This window comes from Microcaecilia unicolor, unplaced genomic scaffold, assembly GCF_901765095.1.
Source record: "Microcaecilia unicolor unplaced genomic scaffold, aMicUni1.1, whole genome shotgun sequence".
Taxonomy (NCBI): domain Eukaryota; kingdom Metazoa; phylum Chordata; class Amphibia; order Gymnophiona; family Siphonopidae; genus Microcaecilia; species Microcaecilia unicolor.
The window spans coordinates 294117-307707 of record NW_021963742.1 but is presented as its reverse complement, the minus strand read 5'-3'; the positions used below and the strand labels follow the sequence as shown (position 1 = coordinate 307707).

Here is a 13591-nt window from a genome sequence, read left to right as displayed (position 1 = left end):
CATAAACTTTCAAAACAGCCAGAATATTTTCAGATTTTAAACAATCGCTACTATTTATCTCACTTGCTACCTCCTCCAAACCTATTCTCGTTAAATTTGAACACTCTTCACACGCGCCCTAAATTAGAGCTCTTCCCACACTAGGGACATATATAGCACTGACTATCCTCTAAACTACAGTCAGCTTTTGTCTAACGTATTTCCATGAAGCTAACAACAACAAGAGTGTTATGGCACTGATGGGAATGACCCATAGATAAGACATCCCTGTTTATTGACGGGATTTTTGAAGTCAAAATTTCTTGATTTATACACAATTATATACGGTAAATCAGATTTGAACCAATGACAGAAGTAAAAAGCTACCTGTCCCAGTGCCTTTAGATTGTAAGCTCTCTTGAGCAGGGACTGTCCTTCCCCTTGTCTAAACTTGTACAGCGCTGCCTAACCCTGGCAGCGCTATAGAAATGCTAAGTAGTAGTAGTAGTAGTAGTAGTGCCAATGTGATGTGCAACAACAGATCGGCAGAGTATATAGGCCTTATGATCCTTAACTTCACTCATGGTGTAATGCCACACATTCTGGCTGGTCTCCAGCCCCACTTTTGCTTCTTAACTAGGGTGCTCTGTGCTTATACCATGCATGCATGCATTTGTTCTCTTTGTTGCCAGCCCCATTGTTTCTGCATGTATCTCCTATTTCTCCGAGGACAAGCAGGCTGCTTGTTCTCACGACTGGGTGACGTCCGCGGCAGCCCCCACCAACCGGAAGAAGCTTCGCGGGCGGTCCGCACGCAGTGCACGCCCACCGCGCATGCGCGACCGTTCCCGCCAGTCTTTTCTTTTCCGCACTGGAGAGAGTCGTGCGTCGCCGCTCTCTCTTAGCCCCGGAAAACCGTCGCGTTGTCCGCGAATTCGCTTATTTTCTGTTTTTTGTTGCCGCGCGTTTCAAACCCTTTTTTTCCTTTCTTCAAAAAAAAAAAAAAAAAGGAAGAGAACGCGCTGATTTTTCCCTCGTTTTCTAGCGAGGTCGTCGCGCGGTCGCTTTATTTTTCGAGGTGTGATTTACAGCCACCATCGACGACTTTAACTTCGCCGACGCGATTTTTCCGTCGATGTCCTCGAAGGTCCCGAGTGGATTTAAGAAGTGTGGTCGGTGCGGCCGGCCTATCTCGCAGACCGACACCCACGCTTGGTGCCTCCAGTGCCTCGGGCCGGAGCACAATATCAAGTCGTGTTCTTTGTGTCTTGGTCTCCGGAAACGGACTCAGGTTGCGAGGCAAGTTCTTCGGGACCGTCTTTTTGGAACGTGCGCCGGCCCCTCGACGGCATCGGTATCGACGGCCGGTTCTTCGGTACCGGTATCGGTGTCTGCGAAATCGGCACCGATGGCATCGACCCCAGGAGTACAGGTCCCGTCGGCCCGCCGGTCCTCCGGTGACGGTAGGGGTGAGAGGCCGCGTGGGCAAATCGGCCCCGGTCACTCCCTCTGCTCACGGCCCTCGGGACCGAACCCTGTCCGACCCGGGCCCCTCGAGACCGAGGGGGATCGACCTCCTCCTCCGTCCCACCTGGCGCCGATGACGGGCACCGCAAAAAAACAGAAGAAGCACCGTCATCGGTCCCCATCGGTGCGCCCGGCCCTCGATGCCGGAGAGGAGTCGACGCCGAAGCGTCCGCGTCGAGAGGAAAGGTCCCCCTCGGTAGTGGAGGTACCGACGGTGCAGTCTCCTGGACCCGAACAGCTTCCGGTACCGACGCCTCTACCGGCCCCCCCGTCTTTCCCGACAGCGGGCCTGGACGAGTGCCTCCGAGCCATCCTTCCGGGGATCCTGGAAGGGCTGATGCGCCAGGCTGTGCCGGCGCCGGGGGTGCTTGCGCCCTCGGCGCCGTTGACTGTGGCGCCGGTGAGCTCTAGCCCGGTGCCGAGGCCTTCGACACCGCCGCCGCGACCGCCACGCAGGTGGAGTCGACGTCGATGGAGGGAGCTTCGTCCCCGCCGGCGCGGGAGTCCACCGCTCGACGACACCGAGGCCTCGGTGCCTCGACATCGAGCCGGGCCCGGTTGAGGACTCAGCTGCATGAGCTTATGTCCGATACCGAGGAAGAGGCCTCGTGGGGGAAGAGGAGGACCCCAGATATTTCTCCTCAGAGGAGTCTGTGGGCCTTCCCTCTGACCCCACGCCTTCACCTGAGAGGAAGCTCTCGCCTCCCGAGAGCCTCTCCTTTGCCTCCTTTGTCAGGGACATGTCTATATGCATTCCCTTCCCCGTGGTCTCTGAATGAGCCGAGGGCTGAGATGCTCGAGGTCCTCGACTATCCATCTCCACCTAGAGAGTCCTCCACGGTGCTGTTGCACAATGTCCTTAAGGAGACACTGCTTCGGAACTGGATGCGACCATTATCTAATCCCACCATCCCCAAGAAAGTAGAGTCCCAGTACAGAATTCACTCGGACCCAGAGTTAATGCGGCCCCAATTGCCTCATGACTCGGCGGTCGTGGATTCTGCTCTCAAGAGGGCACGGAGTTCGAGGGATACCGCCTCGGCGCCCCGGGGCGGGAGTCTCGCACTCTGGACTCGTTTGGGAGGAAGGCCTACCAATCTTCTATGCTCGTGACCCGCATCCAATCTTACCAGCTCTACACGAGCATCCACATGCGGAACAATGTGAAGCAACTGGCGGACCTGGTTGACAAGCTCCCGCCGGAGCAGTCCAGGCCTTATCAGGAGGTGGTCAGGCAGCTGAAGGCGTGCAGAAAGTTCCTGTCCAGGGGTATCTATGACACCTGTGACGTGGCATCTCATGCTGCGGCCCAAGGTATAGTGATGCGCAGGCTCTCATGGCAGCGTGCCTCTGACCTGGACAACCGCACCCAGCAGAGACTGGCCGACGTCCCTTGCCGGGGGGATAATATTTTTGGTGAGAAGGTCGAGCAGCTGGTGGACCAACTGCATCAGCGGGAAACCGCCCTCGACAAGCTCTCCCACCGGGCGCCTTCAGCATCCACCTCAGCAGGTGGACGTTTTTCCCGGGCCCGGCAGGCTGTGCCCTATTCTTTTGCCAAGCGTAGGTACACCCAGCCGGCCCGAAGGCCTCGTCAGGCACAGGGACAGCCCCAGCGCGCTCGTTCTCGTCAACAGCGTGCGCCTAAGCAGCCCCCTGCGCCTCCACAGCAAAAGCCGGGGACGAGCTTTTGACTGGATCCACGGGAACATAGCCGCCCTCAAAGTGTCCGTACTGGACGATCTGCCGGTCGGAGGGAGGTTAAAATTTTTTTTCACCAAAGGTGGCCTCTCATAACCTCCGACCAGTGGGTTCTCCAAATAGTGCGGTGCGGATACGCCCTGAATTTGGCCTCCCTGCCACCAAATTGTCCTCCGGGAGCTCAATCCTTCAGCTCCCATCACAAGCAGGTACTTGCAGAGGAACTCTCCGCCCTTCTCAGCGCCAATGCGGTCGAGCCCGTACCACCCGGGCAGGAAGGGCAGGGATTCTATTCCAGGTACTTCCTTGTGGAAAAGAAAACAGGGGGGATGCGTCCCATCCTAGACCTGAGAGGCCTGAACAAATTCCTGGTCAAAGAAAAGTTCAGGATGCTTTCCTTGGGCACCCTTCTGCCAATGATTCAGAAAAACGATTGGCTATGTTCCCTGGATTTAAAGGACGCATATACTCACATCCCTCACTGCCAGCTCACAGACAGTATCTCAGATTCCGCCTGGGCGCACGGCACTTTCAGTATTGTGTGCTGCCCTTTGGGCTCGCCTCTGCCCCACGAGTGTTTACAAAGTGCCTCGTGGTGGTAGCGGCGTATCTACGCAAGCTGGGAGTGCACGTGTTCCCATATCTCGACGATTGGCTGGTCAAGAACACCTCGGAGGCGGGAGCCCTCCGGTCTATGCAGTGCACTATTCAACTTCTGGAGCTGCTGGGGTTTGTGATAAATTACCCAAAGTCCCATCTCCAGCCAACACAGTCTCTGGAATTCATAGGAGCTCTGCTGAATACCCAGACGGCTCGGGCCTTCCTTCCCGAAGCGAGGGCCAACAACCTCCTGTCCCTGGCTTCGCAGACCAGAGCGTCCCAGCAGGTCACAGCTCGGCAGATGTTGAGACTTCTGGGTCATATGGCCTCCACAGTCCATGTGACTCCCATGGCTCGTCTTCACATGAGATCTGCTCAATGGACCCTAGCTTCCCAGTGGTTCCAAGCCACCGGGAATCTAGAAGATGTCATCCGCCTCTCCACCAGTTGCCGCACTTCACTGCTCTGGTGGACCATTCGGACCAATTTGACCCTGGGACGTCCATTCCAAATTCCTCAGCCCACGAAAGTGCTGACGACGGATGCATCTCGCCTGGGGTGGGGAGCTCATGTCGATGGGCTTCGCACCCAGGGTCTGTGGTCCCTCCAGGAAAAGGATTTGCAGATCAACCTCCTGGAGCTCCGAGCGATCTGGAACGCATTGAAGGCTTTCAGAGATCGGCTGTCCTGCCAAATTATCCAAATTCGGACAGACAATCAGGTTGCAATGTATTACACCAACAAGCAGGGGGGCACCGGATCTCGCCCCTTGTGTCAGGAAGCCGTCGGGATGTGGCGTTGGGCTTGCCAGTTCGGCATGCTCCTCCAGGCCACATACCTGGCAAGTGTAAACAACAGTCTGGCCGACAGACTGAGCAGAGTCATGCAACCGCACGAGTGGTCGCTTCATTCCAGAGTGGTACGCAAGATCTTCCGAGAGTGGGGCATCCCCTCGGTGGACCTTTTCGCCTCTCAGACCAACCACAAGCTGCCTCTGTTCTGTTCCAGACTTCAGGCACACGGCAGGCTAGCGTCGGATGCTTTTCTCCTTCATTGGGGGATCGGCCTCCTGTATGCTTATCCTCCCATACCTTTGGTGGGGAAGACCTTACTGAAGCTCAAGCAAGACCGCGGCACCATGATTCTGATTGCGCCCTTTTGGCCCCGTCAGATCTGGTTCCCTCTTCTTCTGGAGTTGTCCTCAGAAGAACCGTGGAGATTGGAGTGTTTTCCGACTCTCATTTCGCAGAACGACGGAGCATTGCTGCACCCCAACCTTCAGTCTCTGGCTCTCACGGCCTGGATGTTGAGGACGTAGACTTCGCTGCGTTGGGTCTGTCTGAGGGTGTCTCCCGTGTCTTGCTTGCCTCTAGGAAGGATTCCACTAAAAAGAGTTACTTTTTCAAGTGGAGGAGGTTTGTCGTTTGGTGTGAGAGCAAGGCCCTAGAACCTCGTTCTTGCCCTGCACAGAACCTGCTTGAATACCTTCTGCACTTATCAGAGTCTGGCCTCAAGACCAACTCAGTAAGGAATCACCTTAGTGCGATTAGTGCTTACCATTATCGTGTGGAAGGTAAAGCCATCTCTGGAGAGCCTTTAGTCGTTCGATTCATGAGAGGCTTGCTTTTGTCAAAGCCCCCTATCAAGCCTCCTACAGTGTCATGGGATCTCAACGTCGTCCTCACCCAGCTGATGAAACCTCCTTTTGAGCCACTGAATACCTGCCATCTGAAGTACTTGACCTGGAAGGTCATTTTCTTGGTGGCAGTTACTTCAGCTCGTAGGGTCAGTGAGCTTCAAGCCCTGGTAGCTCATGCTCCATATACCAAATTTCATCACAACAGAGTAGTGCTCCGCACCCACCCAAAGTTCCTGCCGAAGGTGGTGTCGGAGTTCCATCTTAACCAGTCAATTGTCTTGCCAACATTCTTCCCCAGGCCTCATACCCGCCCTGCTGAACGTGAGTTGCACACATTGGACTGCAAGAGAGCATTGGCCTTCTACTTGGAGCGGACACAGCCCCACAGACAGTCCGCCCAATTGTTTGTTTCTTTCGACCCTAACAGGCTAGGGGTCGCTGTCGGGAAACGCACCATCTCCAATTGGCTAGCAGATTGCATTTCCTTCACTTACGCCCAGGCTGGGCTGGCTCTTGAGGGTCATGTCATGGCTCATAGTGTTAGAGCCATGGCAGCGTCAGTGGCCCACTTGAAGTCAGCCACTATTGAAGAGATTTGCAAGGCTGCGACGTGGTCATCTGTCCACACATTCACATCACATTACTGCCTCCAGCAGGATACCCGACGCGACAGTCGGTTCGGGCAGTCGGTGCTGCAGAATCTGTTTGGGGTGTAAATCCAACTCCACCTTCCAGGACCCGAATTTATTCTGGTCAGGCTGCACTCTCAGTTAGTTGTTCTTCGTAGGTCAATTTTCTGTTGTATCCTCGCCGTTGCGAGGTTCAATTGACCTGGGTTCTTGTTTTGAGTGAGCCTGAGAGCTAGGGATACCCCAGTCGTGAGAACAAGCAGCCTGCTTGTCCTCGGAGAAAGTGAATGATACATACCTGTAGCAGGTGTTCTCCGAGGACAGCAGGCTGATTGTTCTCACCTACCTTCCCTCCTCCCCTTTGGAGTTGCGTTTTCATCTTTTTTGCTTGTCATTCAACTGGCGGGAACGGTCGTGCACGGGCGGGAAGATGGCCGCGCATGCGCGGTGGGCGTGACCTGCGTGCAGACCGCCCGCGAAGCTTCTTCCGGTTGGTGGGGGCTGCCGCGGACGTCACCCAGTCGTGAGAATAATCAGTCTGCTGTCCTTGGAGAACACCTGCTACAGGTATGTATCATTCACTTTCATGTGCCTTCTCCACACAGAACCCAAATATCCTTCTTCTTTCATCTATTCCTCCCCCCACCAAAAAATCCACATAGTTTGTCTCCGGCAGATATTTGCCAGGTAGCGACATGGTCGACGCTACATATCTTTGCCAAGTACTAGAGGATGGAGGTTGCAGCATGCTTGGAAGCCAGTTTCGGAGCTTTGGTCCTCGAGCAGCCACCAGCATCCCACCTACTAAAGGGATTGCTTTTAAACATCCCACAGGTTCTGGAATAGTGGGAAGCTACGTAATGGAAGGAGAAATTAGGTCTTCCGTGATCATTTTCTTTCCATTAGTCCTTCCCTCTATTCCAGGGGCCCGCCTGAGGTTTTGGAGATGTCTAGTCTGTGCGAAGTAATGGGTTAAATAGTGACTGTCATCTTGTAAGGTGCTTCCTGCATACCCCTTGTTCTGTACCAATTGTCCAGAGATGAGAGGTCCTCACTTGTTTGCTTGTCTGGTTTGTATAAGTCAGTGCGTTGTTGTGTTTATTCTGAGTTTTACCTTACTGCTTGTCTATAAATATTGAAGAGCTGGACTGGATGTCAAGAGATGTTTCAGCTCAGTTTTCAGTTCGCTATCTCCACTTGCTGGTTGATGGTCACAACTATCCCACAGGTTTGAAGTCACCAGAGGAACTTTCTCCAACTTTGGAGACTCATCTGCCTTGACGCAGAGCCAATGTTCTAGTTGAAACTCTTTTCCATATACTTCCCATGAACAGTACTTTGAAGAGTCAGACTCAAACCTTGCCTGGGAGACAGATCAAGACCACCAGGATCTCTCAGCTGAGGAGTCCTATGGCATTACATTTGATCATCACCTGAGAGACATAGATCTCCTCTGGAGAGTCTATCTTTCCATAGTGTAAGTAGCAGATGAATCCAGAAACTGGTGGGTTGTATCAGTCTACCAGCAGGTGGAGATAGAGAACACTGAAAGAAGCCAGTGATCCTGGACGTCCAGCCCCTCTTCTTTCAGTATATCTCTCTCCAGCAGGTGATGGACAGATTTCCTCCAGCTCCTGGGTCGTATTGGCCAGTTGAGGCAGGGGGTGTATGGCGGGTGGTGCCAACTTTGAAGGCATACTTGTTGCTCAGGTCCCTGCCTTATCCCACAGCTTCCTGTACTCCAGGCTGCTCCCTTCAAGAAAGAAAGAAAAAGATGACGGAACCCTTATTGGGAAAATAATTCAGTGCTGACAATGACATGTTGTAGTCACAGTTCGAGATTCATGTCTCTTTTGTGAGGAAGGTTTGCTCTTTGGTTGTCTCAGTTTTCTGCTTTGTGATGCAACATATACTGAAGGAAGAGGGGGCTGGACGTTCAGAATATTTTGAAGTTCTAGATTATGACTTTCCACCTAGAGAAGGAATCGATGTCCACTTCATTCAATTAAGAAAAATACTGAAAAACTGGGAGACTCCACTGACAGTTCGGGTAGCCCCAAAGAAAACTGATACGATGTGTACTAGATACAGAAATCCACCGGATTTGAGAGATCACAATTATCCCATCATTCTCTAGTTGTGGAATCTGCCTTAAAGCACACTCGCATTGCAAGATCTCATGCTTCTGCTCCTCTAGGAGAGAAGCTAGGACATTACTCTTCTAGCAGAAAAACTTTCAGGCTTCAATGCTAACCAATTGCATTTTTGGATTATCAACTTTATTCCACAATTTACGTACTCTGTATTAGAGATTTTATCTTTTACGGAATTCCTTCTCCCTGAGAAAACTGAGGAATTCCATAAGCTGCACACAAAACTTCTCGACTATCGTAAATATCTGACAAGACATGCCTTTGATGTCTCTTCACATATTTCCTCTTTAGTAGTGACAATGTGACATCTCCGACCTCGAATCCGCTGTTCAGGAGCGTCTAGCAGATGCTCCTTGTCATGAAGGAAACATTTGGTGACAGTCGAAGTGGCCGATCTGATTTAAAGGATACAATCTAAAGATGATGTGTGAAAAAGTGCTGAGGCAGGCACACAAGCACCGAAACACGGCTCCTGTGTCGAGTCATTTGATGACCATTGATAAAGACTTTGTAATTACATACGTCTCCCTGGGCTATTGAAAGAGCCAGATCATCCTACTCCTTTTTTCGCTGTACTATTGTGGTCACACCTCATGCCTTAGTCTGCAACATGCTCTAGGACACTGTTTCCCAAGTCTGCTCCTAGAGTACCCCTTGCCAGTCAGGTTTTCAGGATGTCCACAATGAATGTGCCTGAAAGAGATTTGCATATGATGGAGGCAGTGTATGCAAATCAAGTTCATGCATATTCATTGTGGATATCCTGAAAACCTGACTGGCAAAGAGTACTCCAGGACTGGACTTGGGGAAACACTAATATAGAACATACAAAGCCTCATAGGAAGTCCTCCCAGATTTTTGTGTCCTTAGACCCTAACTGATTGTACATTTGGTGATGGGAATCCCCAATATCAACTTGGTTTGCTGACTGTATCTCGTACATGTATACTCGGGCTGGGCTGACCCTTCGTGGCTGGGTTACTGCTCACAATGTCGGAGCCATGGTGGCTTCAGTAGCTCATTTCCGCTCTGCCTCCATTGAAGACATTTGCAAGATGGCTGCATGGTCTTCTATCCACACCGTCACTGCTCACTACTGTCTGGAGCAACATTCTTGGTGGAGTAGCCAGTTTGGACAAGGAGTCCTGCAGAATATTTTTGCCACTTAAAAGTCAACTCTGCCCTCCCGCCCCTTTTTTTTCCCACCAGGCTCACTATCTGCTTAATTATAAAATTGACTTTTATTGTGATCCTGGTAGCTAGTGAGTCCTACATGTGAGAATATTATGTCTGCTTGTCCTTTGAGAAAGCTAAGATACTTACCTGTACCGGGTGTTCTCCAGGGACAGCAGGCATAAATTCTCACATCCCTTCTGCCTCCCTTTGGAATTCTCTCTTAACTTTAATGCTTTACTGCTGGTCTCGCACTCCAGCATCGGGCGGGAAGGTACCTTCACACGCACGGTGGGGACACTGCTTCAAAGATTTTAAATGACAGTGCACTTGGCACTGTCCACACTGGGCTCCATGGATGACGTCACCCACATGTGAGAATGTATGCCTGCTATCCTCGGAGAACACGTGCTTACAGGTAAGTATCTTTAGCTTTCTCCTTCAATCGGCTTCTAATGTACCTTAAGAAATAAAGTGATGTCAAGAGCGGGGTCTGTTAGGATTCATGTTTTGGCATCTGCATTCCAAACCAAACTAGCTAGTTGATAGTCCTGGGTTTATTTGTAAAACCGTACTGCTACTTTTTAAAACTCTTTTCTAACCATGCCATTTAGCTCTGAGCTAGTTTTTAAATCAAACGATGGCTGCCAAGAATCTTGTGCTCCCCATATTACAAGACCAGCGTCAGGTTTCTTCTTTGATAAATCACACCTTGCAAACACACATAGAATTAGATAATGGCACGCAAGATAAAAGTAACAAGGTGCTCTTATTTTGCATGCCATTGCCCGATTCTACATTATGTACATCTATACAAAGTGACTGTCGGCAGTGGTGTGTGCTGCCATATGGCAGACAGCATTTTGATTTGCAGGCCTGTCTTCCACTCCTCAGTTGGTCAGAGTTGGGAATGCTAGGGAAGTACTGTTCACGGTCCTTCAAAGATTCTCTCATCCTGCAATAGCAATACACGGTGGCCAGACTGTGGTTGTGCATGTGATAAATTCCAGAGAGATGCAGTTAATGGTCACTAGGTGGGAGATGGGAAATGTCGAGAAGGGGTGGGGGGAGATCCTGACTAGCTATGAATGAAGGTTCTTAATGCTGTAGCCTGATAAAGGGAGGTTGAAACTGCCAGGCCACAAAGAAAACCCACATAACGACTGCAGAATTTTGTTGGTGGAAAGAAGTGCTAAACATGCTCTCTTCGATTTGTGAAAAGTCAGGGCTGACGTTCTGTGGCAAAAGTATATTTGTCCTATTGCTTCTTTTGTCTTCAAGGCCGTGGTTATTGCTGCCCAACACAATGAGATCCAGGAGATGGAGCTGCGTGGCCGTTCGTTGGACTCCCTTAAAGATATTGTTTTTAAACAGTATAATCAGGTGAGCCCACGCTCCCAGCAGCGGCTTTCTAAGATGAGTCTTGGTTTTCTGTTTCAGGACAGGTGGGAGATTGTTATAGTGGTACAGTATTGATCCGTTGATGTGGACAGCCTTTCAATAAGGTAACACTCGGGCAGCCAAAGTCTTCCTCCTTGAGAAGTGAGGACGGTTTCTCAGAAAGGAGTTACTTCATACCTCGGTAATTGTTGAATGCCCTGTAGAAGTAACAGACATTTAATATAATTTTTCTTTGCCCTTTGTAATAACTGTCCCATGTCCTTCGTGATGAAGGTAAGGGTCCCAAGGTCACCAATGATCAGCAGTGTTCTTACTCTAGATGTAAAATGTTTGTTTAGAGGATTTTATGGTGTTGCTGAGCTAGGTAATAAGTGTCATACACAGGTGGGTGCCAGCTGTCCTACCAAGCGTACCAGACTGCTTTCACGGACTCGTTCTTGCCCTGGGGAGGAGAAATGAGGTAGACTGGCAACAGCTTCTACTGCCACAAAACAGAAGCATTAAAATAAAGGTTTATGTAAGAACCTAGATATTAAATAGAAGAAAGTCTTAAGAGTTCAATGTAGGGTTTGCCAAGAATGTTTCAGAGATTAATGCCTAAGAAATTAATATTTGATTTTTTTTTCTTTTATTAGTCTTTTCAGACGTATCATCCAAGGCCCCTCCAAGAAAGAAATGTGGCTTCAGAAATAGGTATTACAGAATTTTCTAAGCAATCGGTCCCATCTTTTTTTTTAAGCCAGCAACTGCAATGCCCAATTAACTTGTTTTGTCCGTTATGATGCTTTACAGGTGAAGCGTAATCCTGGAAAACCGCCCAAATTACCCCCCTTCTGTGGTTGGTCATCTGGTTCTGTTAGCACAGCCAGATGACATTAACAGGGTGGCATCTACTAAGGCCATGTTTCCCAAGTCAGTCCTGGAGTACCCCCTTGCCAGTCAGGTTTTCAGGAGATTCACAATAAATATGCATGAAAGAGATTTGCATATAATAGAGACAGTATATGCAAATCAAATCAATTTAATTCATATTCATTGATATCCTGAAAGCCTGACTAGTAAGGGGGGAGGGGGTACTCCAGGACCGACTTGGGAAACATTGTGCTAAGGGGCTGTATGTCAAGGGAGGCAAAGAGCAGCAGTAATGGTGGCTGCGCATGTCCAGAGAGGAAGAAGCGATGGGGGAAGCAGCAACCATGTGGGCCCAGGGAGGAAGAGGTAGTAGCAGTGGCAGCTGCATGTGTTCAGACCAGGCATTTGCAGCAGCCATGGTTGTGGCAGTCTTTTTGTCACTACGGCCTGATGATAAGAGAAAAGGTGGATAGTATGTTGGAATTAGGGAAAGGAAGGGAGTAGTGTGTATTGCTCTAAGAGGTGGTAAAGTGCACTGGCATCAAGGATGGGAGAAGCAGGGTGTGTGCTGCTGTCTGGAAAGCAGGGAAGGTGTACCAGGGTTAGTGAGGGGAGGGGAATTGATAGAGAAGCGAGTATGTGGCTGCTGGGGCTAATGAGGAGAATAAGTATATATCAATGTTTAATGAGCCTGCAAATAGGTGGGAAAATGTGGGATACAAATGCAACAAATGTGTGGAAAAAAAATGAATTCACCTAAAAATATTCCTAAAGTTTAATTTTGTGTAAGTCCCCTTGTTGTATAGGTGAGCTAGGCAGCTGCCTAGTCAACTGCCAGGGATGGTGGGAGAAAGGGCACATAAAGAACTTATTTGGTAGGACCAGGGCTGGCGCCAACCTTAAGGCTGGAGGGCCAGGCAAGCAAGGCATCAGACTTCCACTCAGACAAAAATCCAGATCACACTGTGAAGTAACGTAAATCAAACTGGAGCATTGCTGCACTCTCAATTGATTTTATTTATTGCATTTGTATCCCACATTTTCCCACCTATTTGCAGGCTCAGTGTGGCTTACAGAAACCTGTTATGGCCTCACCATATCAGGGTACAAAGATACAATTGATGTTACAGAGATATGAAGGATAACAGGATCATAAGTAGTCTAATCAAGCAATTATAAAAGATATTTATAGTAAGGGATGAGTGGTGTTATGTTGAATTAGTTATGGATTTTCATGATAGGTTTTCAGCGATTTGCGAAAGTTAGTGATTTCGTTAATTGTTTTCACGTGATTTGGTATAGCGTTCCATAATTTCGTGCTCATGTAGGAAAAGCTGGAGGTATGTGTTAGTTTGTATTTTAGTCCTTTGCAACTGGGGAAGTGTAGGTTAAGAAAAGTACGGGCAGATCTTTTGGCGTTTCTGGGTGGGAGGTCTACGAGGTCAAGCATGTATGACGGAGCGTCTCCGTAAATGATTTTGTGAACACAGATGAACACCCAAAGTTAAGTCAAACACCGACTTATATACATTGGATAGCCTTCTCTTCTACTCACACGTTTCATATTTCAAGGCTACTCAGGGTGGGCTGATGATATTCAGATAGTTACTAGCACACTTGAACAAGCTGATGGTCACGTACATTAAAGTGATACCTTTGCTGCTGTAGCCTGGTACAGTAAAAGATGTTACTCTTCCATATCATCAAGCTGATCAATCCATAGACTGGTGGGTTGTGTCCATCTACCAGCAGGTGGAGATAGAGAGCAAACTTTTGCCTCCCTATATGTGGTCATGTGCTGCCGGAAACTCCTCAGTATGTTCTCTATCTCAGCAGGTGGTGGTCACACACAGCAGCAGCTCTGGCTAGGCCTCCAAGCCTAATTTTTAGGTTTTGTTGAGTGCCTGGGGTTGAGGGCTCTTTTGAGCAAGTGCAAA

At 49.6% G+C, this 13591-nt stretch overlaps 1 protein-coding gene across 1 annotated transcript in view; it reads left to right on the top strand.

Moving 5' to 3' along the window:
- LOC115459608 (centromere protein N-A-like) overlaps positions 1–13591 on the top strand; it is a 51903-nt gene that overhangs the window by 20263 nt on the left and 18049 nt on the right. Inside the window, 2 exon segments of the mRNA XM_030189417.1 lie at positions 10683–10784; positions 11438–11495. Coding sequence (XP_030045277.1) covers positions 10683–10784; positions 11438–11495 — 160 coding nt within the window.